The 16,351-nt window shown below is 46.5% G+C and overlaps 1 protein-coding gene across 2 annotated transcripts in view; it reads left to right on the top strand.

The window, feature by feature from the left end:
- Nucleotides 1–16,351, top strand: part of Srpk1 (SRSF protein kinase 1) — a 36,285-nt gene that overhangs the window by 17,009 nt on the left and 2,925 nt on the right. For both annotated transcript variants that reach the window (XM_005084900.4, XM_040732081.1), the window contains 9 exons: nucleotides 1,835–1,941; nucleotides 2,517–2,682; nucleotides 4,455–4,480; nucleotides 4,886–5,099; nucleotides 5,474–5,881; nucleotides 6,453–6,553; nucleotides 10,947–11,054; nucleotides 12,554–12,623; nucleotides 15,574–15,666. In XM_005084900.4, the coding sequence (XP_005084957.1) occupies nucleotides 1,835–1,941; nucleotides 2,517–2,682; nucleotides 4,455–4,480; nucleotides 4,886–5,099; nucleotides 5,474–5,881; nucleotides 6,453–6,553; nucleotides 10,947–11,054; nucleotides 12,554–12,623; nucleotides 15,574–15,666 (1,293 nt within the window). The remainder of the gene's footprint in view (nucleotides 1–1,834; nucleotides 1,942–2,516; nucleotides 2,683–4,454; nucleotides 4,481–4,885; nucleotides 5,100–5,473; nucleotides 5,882–6,452; nucleotides 6,554–10,946; nucleotides 11,055–12,553; nucleotides 12,624–15,573; nucleotides 15,667–16,351) is intronic.

The raw sequence follows: 16,351 nt of genomic DNA, 5'->3' as shown, positions 1-16,351 counted from the left end.
CATTGACATTCCTATAAGTCTTTGGAATTTACTCTAGGATGCAATAGTTTTATCCTTCTAAAATACTCTTTTTATGATTGGATCCAATAGTGCTTGGACCAAAAGTGACCATTTCCCTTTATATTTTGTCAGGGCCTTCCTGAATATTTTCTCTCTGTCTCTGTCTCTGTCTCTCTCTCTTTTGAAACAGGGTTTCTCTGTGTAGCCCTGGCAATCCTCGAACTCACAGAGATCTGCCTCCCAAGTACTGGGATTAAAGGTGTGTCCACTACCACCATCTAGCACCTTCCTGAATAGTTTTTGGTTTTTTGAGACAGGGTTTCTGTGTAGCTTTGGAGGCTGTCCTGGAACTAACTCTGTAGACCAGGCTGGTCTCAAACTGCCTCTGCCTCCCAGGTACTGGGATTAAAGGCATACACCACTACCGTCACTTGGCTCTTTCTGAATATTGTATCCTAGACCTTGTGACTGGATTTCTCGGCTCTTGTGAGGACAGTGCTCCAGATCTGGTGTAGAAACGGGTCGCTGCCCTACTCAGCCTCCCCCATTTCCTCACCGGTGCCAGGGAAGGAAAGCATCAAGGCACCTCCACCATGGTGCCCTAGCTTTTGGGCGCCTTATTCTGTGAGTTGTTGCTGCCTGGAACTCTCCAGATTTGCAGTCCAGGGGCTGCTAGATTATCAAGACTTCTTCTTTGGGGACTACTGCCCTGGTTGCCCAGTTGCCCACTGTCAAGTGTTTTATGTCTGAATTGGGCAGGTAGTCCCTGTTGGCCGAAGTTGTTTAAAAATAAAAGGCTGCTCGTTTCATCCCTTAATTTATGTCTACCTGGTTATTTTCTGAGGCTAGTCAGTTTCTGTCCATTGTACCGTGAGTGATGTGTGTTCTTTATCATACTGGATCCGCAGATACTGTGACTCGTTTGTGCTCAATCAGTGAGACCCGCCCTGCTGTTAAGGAGCCTTTTCCTTACATAAACTGCTGTCATCTGTGAGGAGAGCCCACGTTGGTCTAGTGTACCTGCAGGCTTACAGGTGGTGACTGGAAACAGGAATGTTGTTTCTGTTGTCACTGTTTCTCTAGAAAACTTTCTTCTGCCCCTCCTTGATCTCTAGGCATGTGTTTGTTTTCATTTTCAAGTACGGTGTTAACTTATAACATTCCTCCGAATGGTGCTGCTCCCACTCACCCCAAGTGGAGGAAGTCCGGGCCAGGCAGTAAGAAGCACAGTCCTATGAGCAGGTGGCTTCTGTTGCTCCTCCATTGCTGTACAGCCACCTGTGAGGAGCCTCTGCACTGCCACAGGCATGAAGGGTAGAGCAGTGGGTATTGGGTAAACATTGAGTTCATCCTGTTTTTATGTTGGTGGGGGAGGGGTGGTCCAGTGCTACAGCACTTGGCTCTCACAAAACGCTGGGTATGTTCCATACCACTGCAGACACAGAAGAACATGTTGGCATTTCCCACATTTCAGTGAAGTGTTGTACTTTGTCTCTGTTGCTAAGGAGGAATGTGGTTTTCGTACCTTGAGCCTGTGAGTGTGGAGTGTTATCACAGTCATTCTAGAAGAAGCCTGAGTCTGCCCATGCCTGGTGCTTGACTGTTTAATACCACACCCATGTTTGCCTTCCTCCCCCTGAGTACATTAATGTGGACAATTTCAGTCCCCTCCCGGCCTGCATCACAGTATGTGTCGTGTTGTCACGTCAGTGGTGACAGCTTTGTGTTTTCAAGGTGACTGGCAGAAGAGAAAACTGACGGGTTCATTTCATTGCTGGAGTCCATGTCTTGCTTGCTCTCTGTGCCGTCCTTTTCCTCCTTAATGAGCTCCCAGATATCTGCATGGTATTTGAAGTTTTGGGCCATCATCTACTCAAGTGGATCATCAAGTCCAACTATCAGGGACTTCCGCTGCCTTGTGTCAAAAAAATTATTCAGCAAGTATGTGTGTTGATCATCGTTGTGAGGGTGGGATCCCTCCCTTCCCTCTGTCTCTGGGAAGTGTCTCACTGTGTAGACCCTGCTGCCCCTGAACTCACACAGGCCTCTGCCTCCTGGGTGCTGAGATTAAAGCAAGCACTACCACACCTGGCTTATAGGATCTTTTTATATAAAAATATCAGGTGTCTTCATGTGCTCAACAAAATTCTTAGTCTAGAATCAAGGACTGAGTCACTTGGAAAGTGCCTGCCACTCGAGTGCAACACAGTGTACTGTTTGGATCCCTAGTGCCAGATGTAAACCTGGGCGCGCTCTGTGTGTGTGTCTGTGTCTATGGGTGTTTTGTCTACATGTCTGTGTATCTCCTGTAAGTCTGGTGTAGGCAGAGGCCAGAAGAGGGCTCTGCATCCCCAGGAACTGGAGTGGCTGTGCACTGCCATGTGGGTGCTGGGACTTGAACCTGTGTCCTCTGGAAGAGCAGCCCAGCCATTTCCCAGTTCTCCATCTTGCCACTCCCCACCCCCAGGAAAACTTGGGCTTTTTATTTATGTGGCTTCTGTTTTATTCCCATTCAGGTGCTACAGGGTCTGGATTATTTACACACCAAGTGCCGGATCATCCACACTGACATCAAACCAGAAAACATCTTGTTGTCAGTGAATGACCAATACATTCGGAGACTGGCTGCAGAAGCCACGGAATGGCAGCGGTCTGGAGCCCCACCTCCTTCTGGGTCTGCAGGTACGTGGCTGAGCTTGGCTCATCAAAACTGCAAGAGGAATCTCTGTTTTTATTTGGTCCCAGCACAGTGGAATGCTGCTCACTTGCTGATAAGATACGTTCAAAAGACATAAGTATTTCTTCTAATTGGTAGAGAGTGAGGGGTTGTTGTTGGTTTTTTTGTTTTTTGTTTGTTTGTTTGTTTGGTTTTTAAGACAGGGTTTCTCTGTGTGGCCCTGGCTGTCCTCCACTCACTCTGTAGACCAGGCTGACCTCGAACTCACAGAGATCCGCCTGCCTCTGCCTCCCGAGTGCTGGGATTAAAGGTGTGCACCACCAACACCCGGCAGGTTGTTGTTTTTAGATAAAATTTGTTGTTTTAAAGTGTTTTTATTTGGCACGCTTTTCATTATTGAATTTCTTTACTTGGGGGTAGCTTTTGTGCCTGTGAACGTTGGGTCAGCTTGCACAATGTGCGTCCTGGGGGTCAGATCGAGGTTCTTAGACTCAGTAGCTCGTGTCTTTACCCCTGCCAAACTGTGTTCTTGACCCTAATTTTAGGAGTATTGTCATACAACAGCCTAGGAAAAATTTGAGCTCCTGATCTTTCTGCCTCAGGCTCCTCCTCGCCTAGATTGTAGCAGTGTGTGTGACCCTGGTTGCTCCTTGGGTGGCTGTTTTTATGTATTTACCTCTTGGTGCTCACACATGCTCAGTTACCGACATTGAGTAGGGTTCAGTTTTATAAGATGAAAAGAGGATGAATTTTCTGTCATGCCCTCAAACCACAGTTACAAATGCTTTGGGAGGAAGATGAAACATCACACCTAAGCTATACTGGTAACTGTAACATTCCATGTGGTGGTTACTTAGTTCTTTTTTTTTTTTTTTTTTTTTTTTTTTTTTTGGTTTTGTTTTTTTTTTTTTTGGTTTTGTTTTTACGAGACAGGGTTTCTCTGTAATGTTTTTTGGAGGCTATCGGTCCAGCCCAGCCTCCAACGTACAGAGATCCGCCTGCCTCAGCCTCCCGAGTGCTGGGATTAAAGGCGTGCACCACCACCACCCGGCGGTTACTTAGTTCTTGATGCCACCTTTAAAACTCAAAGTGAGCCAACAAGATGACCCATCAGGTAATGCCGTGCAAGCCTGGTGATGAGTTTGCATGAAGGGGAAATTGGAGAACTGACTCCATAGAGTTGTCCTTTGACCCCCATACATTGTGGCACAGAGCGCTCCCCCCCCCAGCCTCGTCCATATGTGGAACAATGGCTATACTTTTTATAAAACTGACGAGTGCAAAAGCGAATGACGAGGTGGGAACCCTGGGCATGGAGAGCAGAGGCGCTGGTGTGAGCAGCATCAGTTGTGGGATTAAATAGGATCTTGGCTCTGGGTCAATAGGTTCTGGTGGAGAGAGTTTTAGTTTTACAATCCGGACAAGATGGCACATGCCTTTAATTTCAGCAAACAGGGGAAGCAAACTATGGTTTTGAGACCAGCTTTGTGTCAGCCCGGTCTACATAGTGAGACCCTGCCTCTTTATGCCAGGTACTTGTGGTATAGGCCTTTAGTCCTAGCAGAGGCAGGAGTGAGTTTCAGGACAGTCAGAGCTATTTGTTACAGAGTAACCCTGGCTTAGTAAGTGAACGAACGAATGAATGAATGAATGAAGAGCTGCTGTGAGAAACCTTAACTAAGGTTTGGCCCCTTTCTGTACGTGGTTTCTGAGGGCGTGAGCCTTCGCCCGGCAGCTGTGCCTGGACCCTTACGTGCTCTCTCTCTTCTCTTCACAGTCAGCACTGCTCCGCAACCGAAACCAGTAAGTATGAGCATGCAGCTCGTCTGTGTTTGACTTCCGGGTGCTGGGCACGGGCGTGACATGGACGGTAGTAGTTTATTTAGAGTGCAAACCAAAGAAAAGGACCATTTCCTGCGCTTCCATGATTTCCTCCGATAAATCTCATCGTACCGTCAGCGAGTTTGTATACTGGTGAGGCTTCTGTGAATAGAGGTGTCCCAAGTGACCCCGCCCCCAGACTGCACAGAAGATGGAGACTTGGTTGTTAGTGTCATTTTGTTAAGTTCATAACAGTTCTGCAGATTCACATTAATGGACACTAGGGAAAGAGTGGAGTTAGGAAATAATTAAAGTTATCAGTTGTCTCCAACCAGGGGTAATGGGTTAGCCACCTGAAGGCCTTATCTGTTTGTAATCTCCGCCCAGGCTGACAAAATGTCAAAGAATAAGAAGAAGAAATTGAAGAAGAAGCAGAAGCGCCAGGCAGAATTACTAGAGAAGCGAATGCAGGAAATTGAGGAAATGGAGAAAGAGTCGGGCCCTGGGCAAAAAAGACCTAACAAGCAAGAAGAATCAGAGAGTCCTGTTGAAAGACCCTTGACAGAGAACCCACCTAATAAAATGACCCAAGAGAAACTTGGTATAACTAGAGCGTTGCAACAATGGCTTCATGGCATACCTGAGCATCTGTTTATCGCTGTTATGTAATGTGTGGTTTCATGTGTGCAGCTCATCTCTGGGGGTGTCCTGTAAGAGTCAGATCTCAGATCTTACTATGACGCTAGCTAGGCAGGTGATAGTAAGTGTGACATGTTGCTTTCTCCTCTGGAGGTGGAGATGGACTTTGTAGCTACTGGGTAAGGATGAGATCTTTGTCCTTCCGTCAGTAGGTGTCAGAGGGCTATTGTCTTGTTGTATGTCACTCAGTAAGAACTAGACTGTTTTAAGCTTGTGAGAAGTGTCTGTTGTTGACCACCATGTACACACACGCATCCTTTTCTGTTTGTTCCTTAGAAGACTCGAGTTCCAGTGGTCAGGATCAGACCCTCACGGAACGTGCTGTAGAGGGTGTTGCCACAGAAATTAATTGCAATGGAGTAATTGGAATCGTTAATTACACTGAAAACAGTAATAATGAAACATTGAGGCTTAAAGAGGATCTCCACAATGCTAATGACTGTGAGGTGTACACTCTGAAGCAGGAACCTGGTTTCCTAACCACCCCAAATGGAGACAGCAGTGCATCTCCAGAATCAGACTGTTGCACACCTCTGCCCTCTGAGGTGTCAGAGACCATGGTGTGCCAGTCCACTGTAGACCAGTCACTCAGTGAACAGGACATCAGTCAACTTCAAGAGAGCATTCGGGCAGACATACCTTCTGGGGATGAGCAGGAGCATAATGGACCACTGGACAACAAAGGTACCCCCTGCCCTGCCATGCACAGTGTGCTCCTGGATTCCTAGGCAAACTGCATTTTTACAGCAGGCGTCTGGGTTTTTTTATTGTTTGCTTGTTTTCCCCATAGGGAGACAAGGGTGTTCGTTACAGTGTTAGGAGTGGGGTTGGGCAGACTTTGTGTGGTCTGAGCAAAATCTACCCCCGAGCTACATCTCCAGGTAGCAGTTGTCCAGGTTACTCCCGTGTGTAAATCTGTGGCTAACTGTAAGATGGGTACAGAGCATCCCGGTCATCTACAGGGGCTTTATGCTCTAGGAGCTTGAGTCTTAGCGTACGGGGTACCACACACCTTTAGTCCCAGCACTTGCGAGGCAGAGGCAGTGAATCTCTGTGAGTTCCAGGACAGCTAGGGCTGTACAGGGAAACCTATCTCTAAAAGGCAAAAAAGCAAAGAGAGAAACTTGAGTCTTACAAAGAAAGCTTCCTGAGAAGTTTCTCGGGTCATCTAAATCTTAACTTGGAGACATTTGTTTCCCTTAAGGTATGTTGTGTTCATTTAACTCTTTTAACTGATAGTGGCTGTTGTCTGTAGGAAAATCCACTGCTGGAAATTTTCTTATTAATCCCCTTGAGCCAAAAAATGCAGAAAAACTCAAAGTGAAGATCGCCGATCTGGGAAACGCCTGCTGGGTGGTAAGTCGCAATCGCTTCATTGTATTTCAGATGACCAGGCGAGGGACAGTGATTTAGAAAGGACACATGCAGTGATGTGCTGTATTTTACTGATTGTTTCATTTTTTCTTTTAATTTTATTTTGGAAACGTTGAATGTAATTACAACAGGAAGGAGGGTATAATGTGAAGCAAATCAGGGTGGAGCGCCTCCCCAGTCAGGGTTAGTCATGTCTGCTTGTGTGACCCTTCCTTGCCTTGACAGCCTTGGAGCCCCTGTTCAACACACACACACACACACACAGCTCCATTCTCAAAGTGAGCATTTATTTTCAAAGTTGTAACCTTTTAATGTCACTTAGCATTTTATTCACCATTGATTGGTATGGGATTCAGTCGGCTGGCTGTGTGGTTGAGTGTCCCAGTCAGTCACTGCCTCCTCGAGCTCTTAAATGAAGGTGTCTGTGTGAGCAGCTGGCCCAAATTTCAGTAGGTTTTGATGAACATTGCCATATTAACCTTCAAAACATATGTAATTATGTGTTTTTATTAGTAGTTTGTTTGCTATGTGGTATCTTTTATATGTAGTTAAACAAGTTTTTGCTTGTTGGGTTCTCTGTGTAGCCTTGGCTGTTCTGGAACTCACTCTGTAGACCAGGCTCCTGGCCTCAAACACACGGAGATCCTCCTGCCTCTGCCTCCAGAGTGCTGGGCTTAAAGGCATGCACCACCACACCCGGCTATTTTAGGGTTTTAAGATAGTGTCTCACTGTGGACCAGGCTATATGCAGCTGCCCTCCAACTTGAGATCATCCTCCTGCCTCACAGCTGCTACAGTTCCATTGGACTGGTTTATTTCTACCCCCGCAGGGTCCCCAAAGCTGCTTATGAAATCACTCAGGCCAATATTAATTAATTGTTTGGCCAGTGGCTTAGACATCATTACTGTCTAACTCTTACATTTCTATTAATGTGTATATCGCCACGAGGCTGTGGCTTACCAGTAATGCTCCAGCGGCTACACGGCTTCTCTCCAACCCCGCCTTCCCTCTTTCTGCATCTTTGTTTGGATTTCCCGCCTAGTTATATTCTGCATGACCACTGTTTAAATCATCTTTATCAGCCAATAAAAGCAACACATATTCACAGCATACAGAACATCCCATATCAGTTAAAGGTGTGCACTGCAACACCCGACCCTACAGTATTTTCTGTCCTGGACAGCCCTCCTTTAACTCAGGGTCTCTCGCTGAACCTGAACCTAGCCATTCATTCTTCAGCGAGGTTGGCCTGCATGTGATTCCCCAGAAATCCTCCTGTGTCCCCTGCCTGTCTTTTTGTGGGGTCACACGCAGGTCTGCGTTAGCCATCTCCCTATCCCTTGTTTTACATCTCTGCTGAAATGTCCCCAAACCCTAACCCTTCCGTTCAGCGAACAGTGCTTGTGCCCCAGCTTGAACACACACTGTCTGGCCTGGCTGCGTCTTGCTTATTAGTTCTCACTTCTCAATCTTCAATTTGCTACATTTGGCGTTCAGTAATGGGATTTTATAGGATTTTCAGACAGCTTGGGGTTTTTTGTATGTTTTTTTGGTGTGGGGATTTTTGTTTGCTAGCTTGCTCTTTTCTTTTGTGTAGCAGTTGCATGCTTGTGGTTTGGAGATAATGCAGGTTTGACTTGGTGTAGAGTCTGCTTGGTTGGGTCTTCACTCATTAACACATAGGGTAGACAGGTTTCGTGCTCCCTGCACACTGCCCTTTGGCAGTGATTGCTTTACAGCCGTTACTCTAATTTCAGGGGAGCACTGGGGATCAAACCAGTGTAGCAGGCGAAAGGGACACCTGATCCCTAGGACTGCCTCAGCATTGCAGACACTCCCTTTACAACAATGAAAGGATTTGCAGATAAACGGATCCCACCAACAACCTGACCCCGGATGCAGAAGTCCCAGCACCAAAACCAAGCTGGGTCTGAGGCAGTGGAGTTAATGAAAGAGCACAGGGCCCGGTTCTGCTCTAGTCTAGTACCACCTTTACCCTCACAGCCATCTACATACGTGTGCATGTGGTATGCATATGTTCTTCATACAGACAAAACACTCAGGCACATGAAACAAGTAAATCTAAAATAAGCCCAAAACAAAAAACCTGATAACTTGAAAAACCAAGACAACATTCCCCTGCTCTGTGACTGATGTCACAGTAATGACCTGCAGTGACCGTGAGCTAGGTGAAATCCCATACCCTCAAAGAGTAGTTCCTAGTATGTTCAGACAAGGTACATACAAGCTCCTGGTAATTCCAAGACAATTCCCAATTAGGGTGATCCAGCAGATAAAAAACTGTCTGTTGCTAAGCCTGATAGAAACCCACTCATAAGATGCTCTCTGACTTCCACACCCATTGCCAGACATAAACTGTTAATACCAGATCAGTAAGACAAATTCAGTAGGAAACTAAGAAGGCAAGAATACTGAAGAAACAAAATAGTGGCAGCTGGGTGGTGATGACACATCCCAGCCTTGGGAGACAGAGGCAATTGGATCTTTTGAGTTCTAGGACAGCCAGGGCTACACAGAGAAACCATCTTGAAAAACAAAGGGGAAAAAAGAAAAAACAAACCACTGGCAGCCTTTTGGAAAGCCTCACCACAGACTAATGGAGACAGGGCCAGAGCAGACCTGGAAACATGGGGCAGGAAGTAGGACCTTCAAGCCAGGGTAATAGTAGGGAGTCGGCAGTACCTTGGAGAAATTTGGAACATAATGAAGTCTAGCCATGGAGGAATTTCAGTCCAGAGGCAGAGAAGGTGTAGTCAACAGTTGTAGCAGGAAAGACCTTGCTACACTGTATTGTAATAAAACCACAGAGCAAAGTGTGCTGGAAGCATCAGGATTGCAATGGCCGAGCACTGACAGTGACAGCAGATTGCTCGGGCAAACTTCTACAGCCAGGAGTGCATGGAATGGAGAATTACAGCTTCAGAAAAGCTGCTGCCTGTGCCCAGACTTGTACCTGTTCCAGCAGAATGACAAAGTGTGCACCTTTTCATAATTCCTCTGAATGGTCTCAGTGCCCGATGAGGTCACAGAGAGATGGCTCAACACTGAAGAACAATTACTGCTTACAGAGGACCTGAGTTCCATTCCCAGCACCCATATCAGACAGACCACAACCACCTATAGCTCCATCTCCAGAGGATCCAACATCCCTCTGACCTCCATGAACACAAGCACATACACTCAGAGAGAGGTACACATGTACACAGAGGTTATCCTGTTGGAGATGGTCTCCCCGGCGGGTGAGATTGGCAGACTGTGAGCGGCCTTGTGTTCTCTAACACGGTGTCCACGAAGACCCAGCTCCCCATCTGTGTATGTAGCAGACACGGATGCATCCACCTGGGACACTGTTTGCTCGCTTGGTCCGGTGCCCCGCAGGGCCTATGCCATGCAGCCTTTCTACCTGACTCTGCCCAGTCTTAGCAGGGCTGCAGGGGTCACTTTCTGCGCTCAGTTTTGCATGGTTTAGTATAATTTCAGTTTTGTTTCCTATACAAGACTCACCTTAAGTCTTTATTTTCATGTTGTGCTTCCTTTTAACCTTTACTGTATGGGAATCTGCATGTGTACACCTGTGTGACATGTTGCATGGCATCAGAGAACAATTTGCAAGAGATAGCCTCTCCCCCTCACTCCTCCCCCAAGGTGGGTCTGAGAATGTCATGCTTGTCGGCAGGCTCCCTTACCTGCTGAGCCCTCTTGCTGACCCTTTTTCTGTGTACTTTGTTTGCCTGCTGCTCGGTTTGGATTTCTTTGTTTTGCTTTTTGAAACAGTGTCTCATTGTAGCCCTGACTGTTCTAGAAACTACTATGTAGACCAGGCTAGCTTTGAACTCAGATCTGCCTGTCTCTGTCTCCCAAGGGCCAGGATTAAAGGTGTGCCCCACCACACTGGTTCTAATTTTTGATTTCTAGATAAAGCTATTGTTATTTCTAAATCTGTGTGTCTAAACTAAATTAAGATTCATCATTGGCTGGGTGATGGTGGCGCATGCCTTTAGTCCCAGTGCTCAGAGGTAAAGGCAGTCGGATCTATGAGTTAAGGTTAGCCTGGAGTACATGAGTTCCAGGACAGCCAAGATTACACAGAGAAACCCTGTCTGGGGAAAAACAAACAAACAAACAAAAAAGCAAACAAACGTATATGTATATGTGCGTATGTATATTAAAGCTTACCGGTTTTTAAAAGTTATCTGAAGTAGCAGTAAGGCAGATTTGTTTTAGGGCTAGCAGCATGAAAATGAGTGGCAGTTTTTCAGAGAATTTACTTTATTCTCCATTATTAAACAACCCTGAGTCGTTCTTTTGTGAAATATATGACTATTAAAGTTCTCTGCTCATTGAATTTCTCAGCACAAGCATTTCACTGAAGATATCCAGACACGGCAGTATCGGTCTTTGGAAGTTCTGATAGGATCTGGTTACAACACGCCCGCTGACATCTGGAGCACTGCATGCATGGTAAGCCCTTCCTACCCTGTTTGCTAACTGCCGTACTCTAGCAAAGTAACACAGCTGTTCACCAGGGACTCGACGTGTCTGAATTGAGAGCATTGACTGTCCGGGTGTTTGTGCTGGGAGATGACTAGTGTCCTTGAGCTCTTGGCTTGTTTGCAGATTAGGGACGCCCTGGAAAGGCTTGGGTTCTCTGCCTTTCAGCAAATCCTTAGACCTAAGTCTTTGTTTCTCATGGTGTGGGGTCCAGTCATCAGCTGATCCATGAATCACCGTGTGCCAGCCAGCAGGTGTCCTTGTCCTGTGAGCTCTGGCCAGAGCTTTCTATGCTCACAGGGACCCTGACCGCCCAGACCTTGTTCTACCATGAGTGTCTTTGCTTTTCCAAGTCAGCTTCTGCCCACCTGGCTACAGGGTTAATTTGGAGGTGGTCCCCCACAACCTCTCAGGGACAGCTGATTTAGCATTTTGTTACCAAGGGTGCAGATGAAGGCCAGGCTTAGAAACGAGTCCGAGAGGCCACTCCCTTGTTGGACTGATGGGACTAAGGAAGGTCCCCTGTGTGTCAGCTGTGCACATCTTTTTTTTTTTTTTAAAGATTTATTTATTTATTACGAATACAACACCCTGCCTCCATGTACACATCAGAAGATGGCACCAGATCTCGTTACAGATGGTTGTGAGCCACCATGTGGTTGCTGGGAATTGAACTCATGACCTCTGGAAGAGCAGTCAATGCTCTTAACCTCTGAGCTATCTCTCCAGCCCAGCTGTGCACATCTTAATTGTGATTTCACTAGTCCCCAGAGTCAAAGTATGACAGATTCCTCCTCAGCAGTAAGTAAAGAATGTCTTGTGAGGCAGGAGGATTGCCAAAAATCCAGGACCATCCTGGACTACATAGTCAAGATTATCTCAAAAAAACACACACACACACACACACACACACACACACACACACTTTTTGTTAAGCATTGAAATTAGAAAAAAATGTCAGTGTTCAGTGTCATCTGGGGGTGTAGACACCATTTCTAGACAGTTTCAGATTCCAACACCGGAGGGAGCTGTTCTTCTCTGGAGTGATTTATGCCCAGACTCCCTTACACCCACTTGTGCCCTTTGCTGACCGCAGAGAGACACTTAGGACTAGGGGACAGTATTGTCTAACAAGTTCATATTTGTGGTACAGAATGTCATGCTGAATTCTGAGGCATTTGCATTTCTGTCATTTGAGGCAGTTTCTTGGTGGATAGAACACAGAATTCTAGACCCACAAGCTGGCTCAGTTGGCTAAGGCACCTGTATTCAAAGCTGACAGCCCCAGTTCAAACCCAGAGACATGCATGGTGGGAAGGAGGAGCAGCTCCTGAGAGTTGTTATAGAGTCAATATAACTGTCCTTCAGGAATGATTTTTGAATAATTTTTTAAACAGTATTGGAATTGAATAGCAAGAGGCTTTGCAAAGGAATTTTTTTAATGCTGTCATGTGTTCTCTTTCTCTTAGGCCTTTGAACTAGCCACAGGGGACTACTTGTTTGAGCCTCACTCAGGAGAGGATTACACACGTGATGAAGGTGAGTGCCCTGTGCCAGCTGTTTTGTGTATAGCGGTTATGCTTCCCACAGATAACTAGTATCACTTGTTGGCACCATAGGTCTTTGTGAATGTGCTAGGAGCGTGTAAGACCAGGGGAAATGGAGCTGATGTAAAGCTAAGTGGAATAGTGATGACATCACAGCACTAAAGAAACCTGTGGAGCTATCATGGGGTCATGGCCAGCCTAGGCTACACATTGAGAGCCTGTCTCAAGAAGTTTAAAAATAAGCAAGGCCTTGTATATTAGTGTTAGATACAGAAGACACAAGAAAAGACAGTAAAGACTGGCAGCTCAGTTGTTGAAGTGCCTGACTAGTATTCATGAGCCCTGAGCCCAGCCTCCAGCACTGAGAGGTGGGCACACTGTAATCCCAGCACCGAGGGTAGCAGGAGACTGTAACCTTCGAGGTCATCCTCGTTTATATAGCAGGTTTGAGGCCAGTATGGGTTGTATGAGATCACAGATTTTATTTGTTTTTTTTTGAGACAGGGTTTCTAACCCTGACTGTCCTGGAACTCAATCTATAGACCAAGCTGTCTTTGAATTCATCATGATCTCCTGCCTCTGTCTCCTGAGCTCTGGTATCAAAGGTGTGTGCCACCACACCCGGCTAGAGGGCATCCTTTTTTTTTTTTTTTTTTAAAGAATGGAATGCCAGCTGGGCGGTGGTGGCGAGCACCTTTAATCCCAGCACTTGGGAGGCAGAGGCAGGCGGATCTCTGTGAGTTCAAGGCCAGGCTGGACTGACAGCCTCCAAAACAATACAGAGAAACCCTGTCTCGTAAAAACCAAAAAAAAAAAAAAAAAAAAAAAAAGAATGGAATGTTAAAGAACTCTGCTGGCCACAGTCAGTTAACTTCTTTTACTTTCATTTTTGAGCTCGTGGGTGGTTTCAACATGTGCTCACTTTCCTTCAAAGACTGACTTTTCCCACAGCTCAGATTTCACCCTTTCATTTATGTCTCCATGTTGATTTGGAAGTCAATAATTTTAATCTAACCTGCAACACTGTGACAGAGACTATCTCCTCTATATATAACATTTAGCATTCCCCTTTTCTAGAAATTAAAGCTATATTTGTTTCTTTTTAAGTTCTCTAGAATTCCATTTTAAATTAAATGTAGTGTGTTAGATTTTGTGCCCTGTAGGAAAAGCCCATACTGTCATTTGCTCCATCTAAGGGCATGGGAAAAACAGCTAGGTGCATCCGACTCTGCCAGCCTGCCGTCCCGATTCCTGGGTGAATAAAAAGGTTGATGCGGGAAATGCTTGGCCTCTTGGTTTGTGTGCTGGGTTTGGTTTGTAGCGGTTTGCGTGGCAGCTGTGTGAAGCGTGCGCCCTCCATGCCCTGCTCTGCTCTGGCATGCCTCCCTTTGGATGTTAGTAGACAGTGTGAGTGCAGTGTGCTAAGATCCTGAGTACTGTGGAGAGAGCTGCAGGTGACGTGCTCAGCAGTCGAGCTGTGCGTTTTGCTCAGTACAGTAGGGTGTGTTTCCTGTGTACGTCATCGCACCCCTTCCGCTCTCCTAGAAGAGCAGTTCTCAACCTGCGGTTTGACCCCTTTGGGGATCTAAAGACCCTTTCACAGCGGTCATACCAGATACTTACATTATGAGTCATAACAGTGGCAAAAGTACAATTATGAAGTAGCAATGAAAATAATTTTATGCCTGGGTGGTGGTGTGAACACCTTTAATTTGGGAATCAAAGGTAGGTAGAATTTGTGAGTTCCAGGACAGCCAGGGCTACAAAAAAACAGTAGGTAGGCGAAATGGTGATGATAATGGTTTTGTTGTTGGTGTCACCACAGCATGAGGAATGTATTAAAAGGGTCGCAGTGGTAGGAAGCTTGAGAGACACTATTTTTTTTTCTTTTTAGCCACTGAAGTTTTTAAAAATTTATTTGTGTGTGTTGGGATTTTGCCTGCATGTATATCTACATGAGGGTATCAAGCACCCTAGAAATACAGTTGTGAGCTGCCATGTGGGTGTTGGGAACTGAACCCAGGTTCTCTGGAGAGAACAGCTCTTTACTGCTGAGCCCTCTCTAGTCCTGACAACCGCTGTCTCAGAAGTTCAGAGCTGTAGGGTTGTGGGGCTGTCAAATGCCATTGCATCTCTCTTGTATACTTTGCCCTGACCAGACTATAAAGTGTCGCTACAGAATACACGTAATGGCGCAGGACCTTCCACGACCACACTGGACGTTAAAATACATAAGAAAATCCCAGTAGGGAGAGGCATCTGCTGCTGGGTTACATCTCCAGTTGGTGCTCACAGTCAGGTCAGCCCTTGGCCCCTGCCATTGTGCTGCCACTTGGCTTTTCAGAGCTGTGGCTGATGTGTGTGTTGTTATTTAGCTATTGTGGTGGTCTGGGAATGCTGACACGTTTCCTCTGCTTGAAGAACCCATTGGGCTCAGGGTTATGGCTGTAGATAAGCCTCCAAACTGAGAAAGCTTGCAGTTAGGCAAGCAGGACCCAAGGTCATTTGTGGTCTTCTTGGTCTGCCCTGGACACCTGGGTGTTGCTCACTGTCACTTTAACCTGCTGACCCTTAGACAAGCTATTCGTGGAAAGCCTTGATCCTGTGGTCCTACTTCTATCTCGGCCCACCTGGCACAAGCCGTAGCTGATAGGCAAGATTCCAAGGCCCTTTGGCCACAGTTGGAAACAATCAGAGGACTTCTCAGTCTGGGTAGACAAGCTCAGGAACACAACTTGAGGAAGCAGAGCTTCTCGTACCAAGACTGACTGGTTGTCACTCAGGGCTGCCTGGAGAGGTGCTGAGGTGTTGTCATTGGAATGGGCCCTGCCCTGGACAGGCGAGGACAGGAAGCACGTGTGCAGTGCCCTCAGTGCTGTGTGTTGTCTGGAGCGAGCTTGTCATCTCTGCTCTGTTTCTCCCTGAAATGTCTGCCCATACAGATCACATCGCCTTGATCATAGAGCTTCTGGGGAAGGTGCCTCGCAAGCTCATCGTGGCAGGGAAATATTCCAAGGAATTTTTCACCAAAAAAGGTAAAGCAGATTTGTTTGTTCCCAGTTATTAAAGGGTAAAAGTGTCTGAAATGAGAAAGGCGAGTGAGTGAGTATACCATGGATACGCAGTGTGGCTTAGTAATGATGGGTTCAGCACAGCCGCACTGTTGGGTTTGGTTTGGTGTTGAGTGGTGTCTCCCTATGTATTTCAGATTAGGTTAGAGGTGTGTGCCTCCACCCCTACTTAAAAACACACTGTGGGGTAGGGTGGTAGTGACACACACCATTAATCCCAGCAAAGGCGGGCGGATCTCTGTGAGTTAAAGGCCAACCTGGTCTACAGAGCCAGTTCCAGGACAGCCAGGGATGTTAGTTACATAGACAAGTTTTGTCTCCAAAAATGAAAGAAGAAACCACAATATGGGCCCGGAGAGATGGCCCAGTGCTCTAGTGCCTGTATGTCTAGTAACTGAAAGCCTCTGAGGACAAGGACAGTGTCTGTCTCTCACCTCTGTATCCCATGAGTGTGTGAGCACACTCTCCCTTCAGACAGACAACACTGCAGCTTCCTGTTGTGCTGTCAGGAGTGTGGGCGTAGTGTGCCCATCTCTAATCCCAGTCTCCAGTCTCCAGGCCCGGAGTTGTTCCAGTCAGCCTAGGCTTCATCGCAGGGACCCATAGCAAGCAAAACTGAGTAGGGGGTACCGCATTAGTTGGAAGAGAT

The sequence above is a fragment of the Mesocricetus auratus genome, unplaced genomic scaffold (genome assembly GCF_017639785.1).
Source record: "Mesocricetus auratus isolate SY011 unplaced genomic scaffold, BCM_Maur_2.0 Super-Scaffold_100027, whole genome shotgun sequence".
NCBI classification, from domain to species: domain Eukaryota; kingdom Metazoa; phylum Chordata; class Mammalia; order Rodentia; family Cricetidae; genus Mesocricetus; species Mesocricetus auratus.
This window is presented reverse-complemented; position numbering and strand designations above follow the sequence as displayed.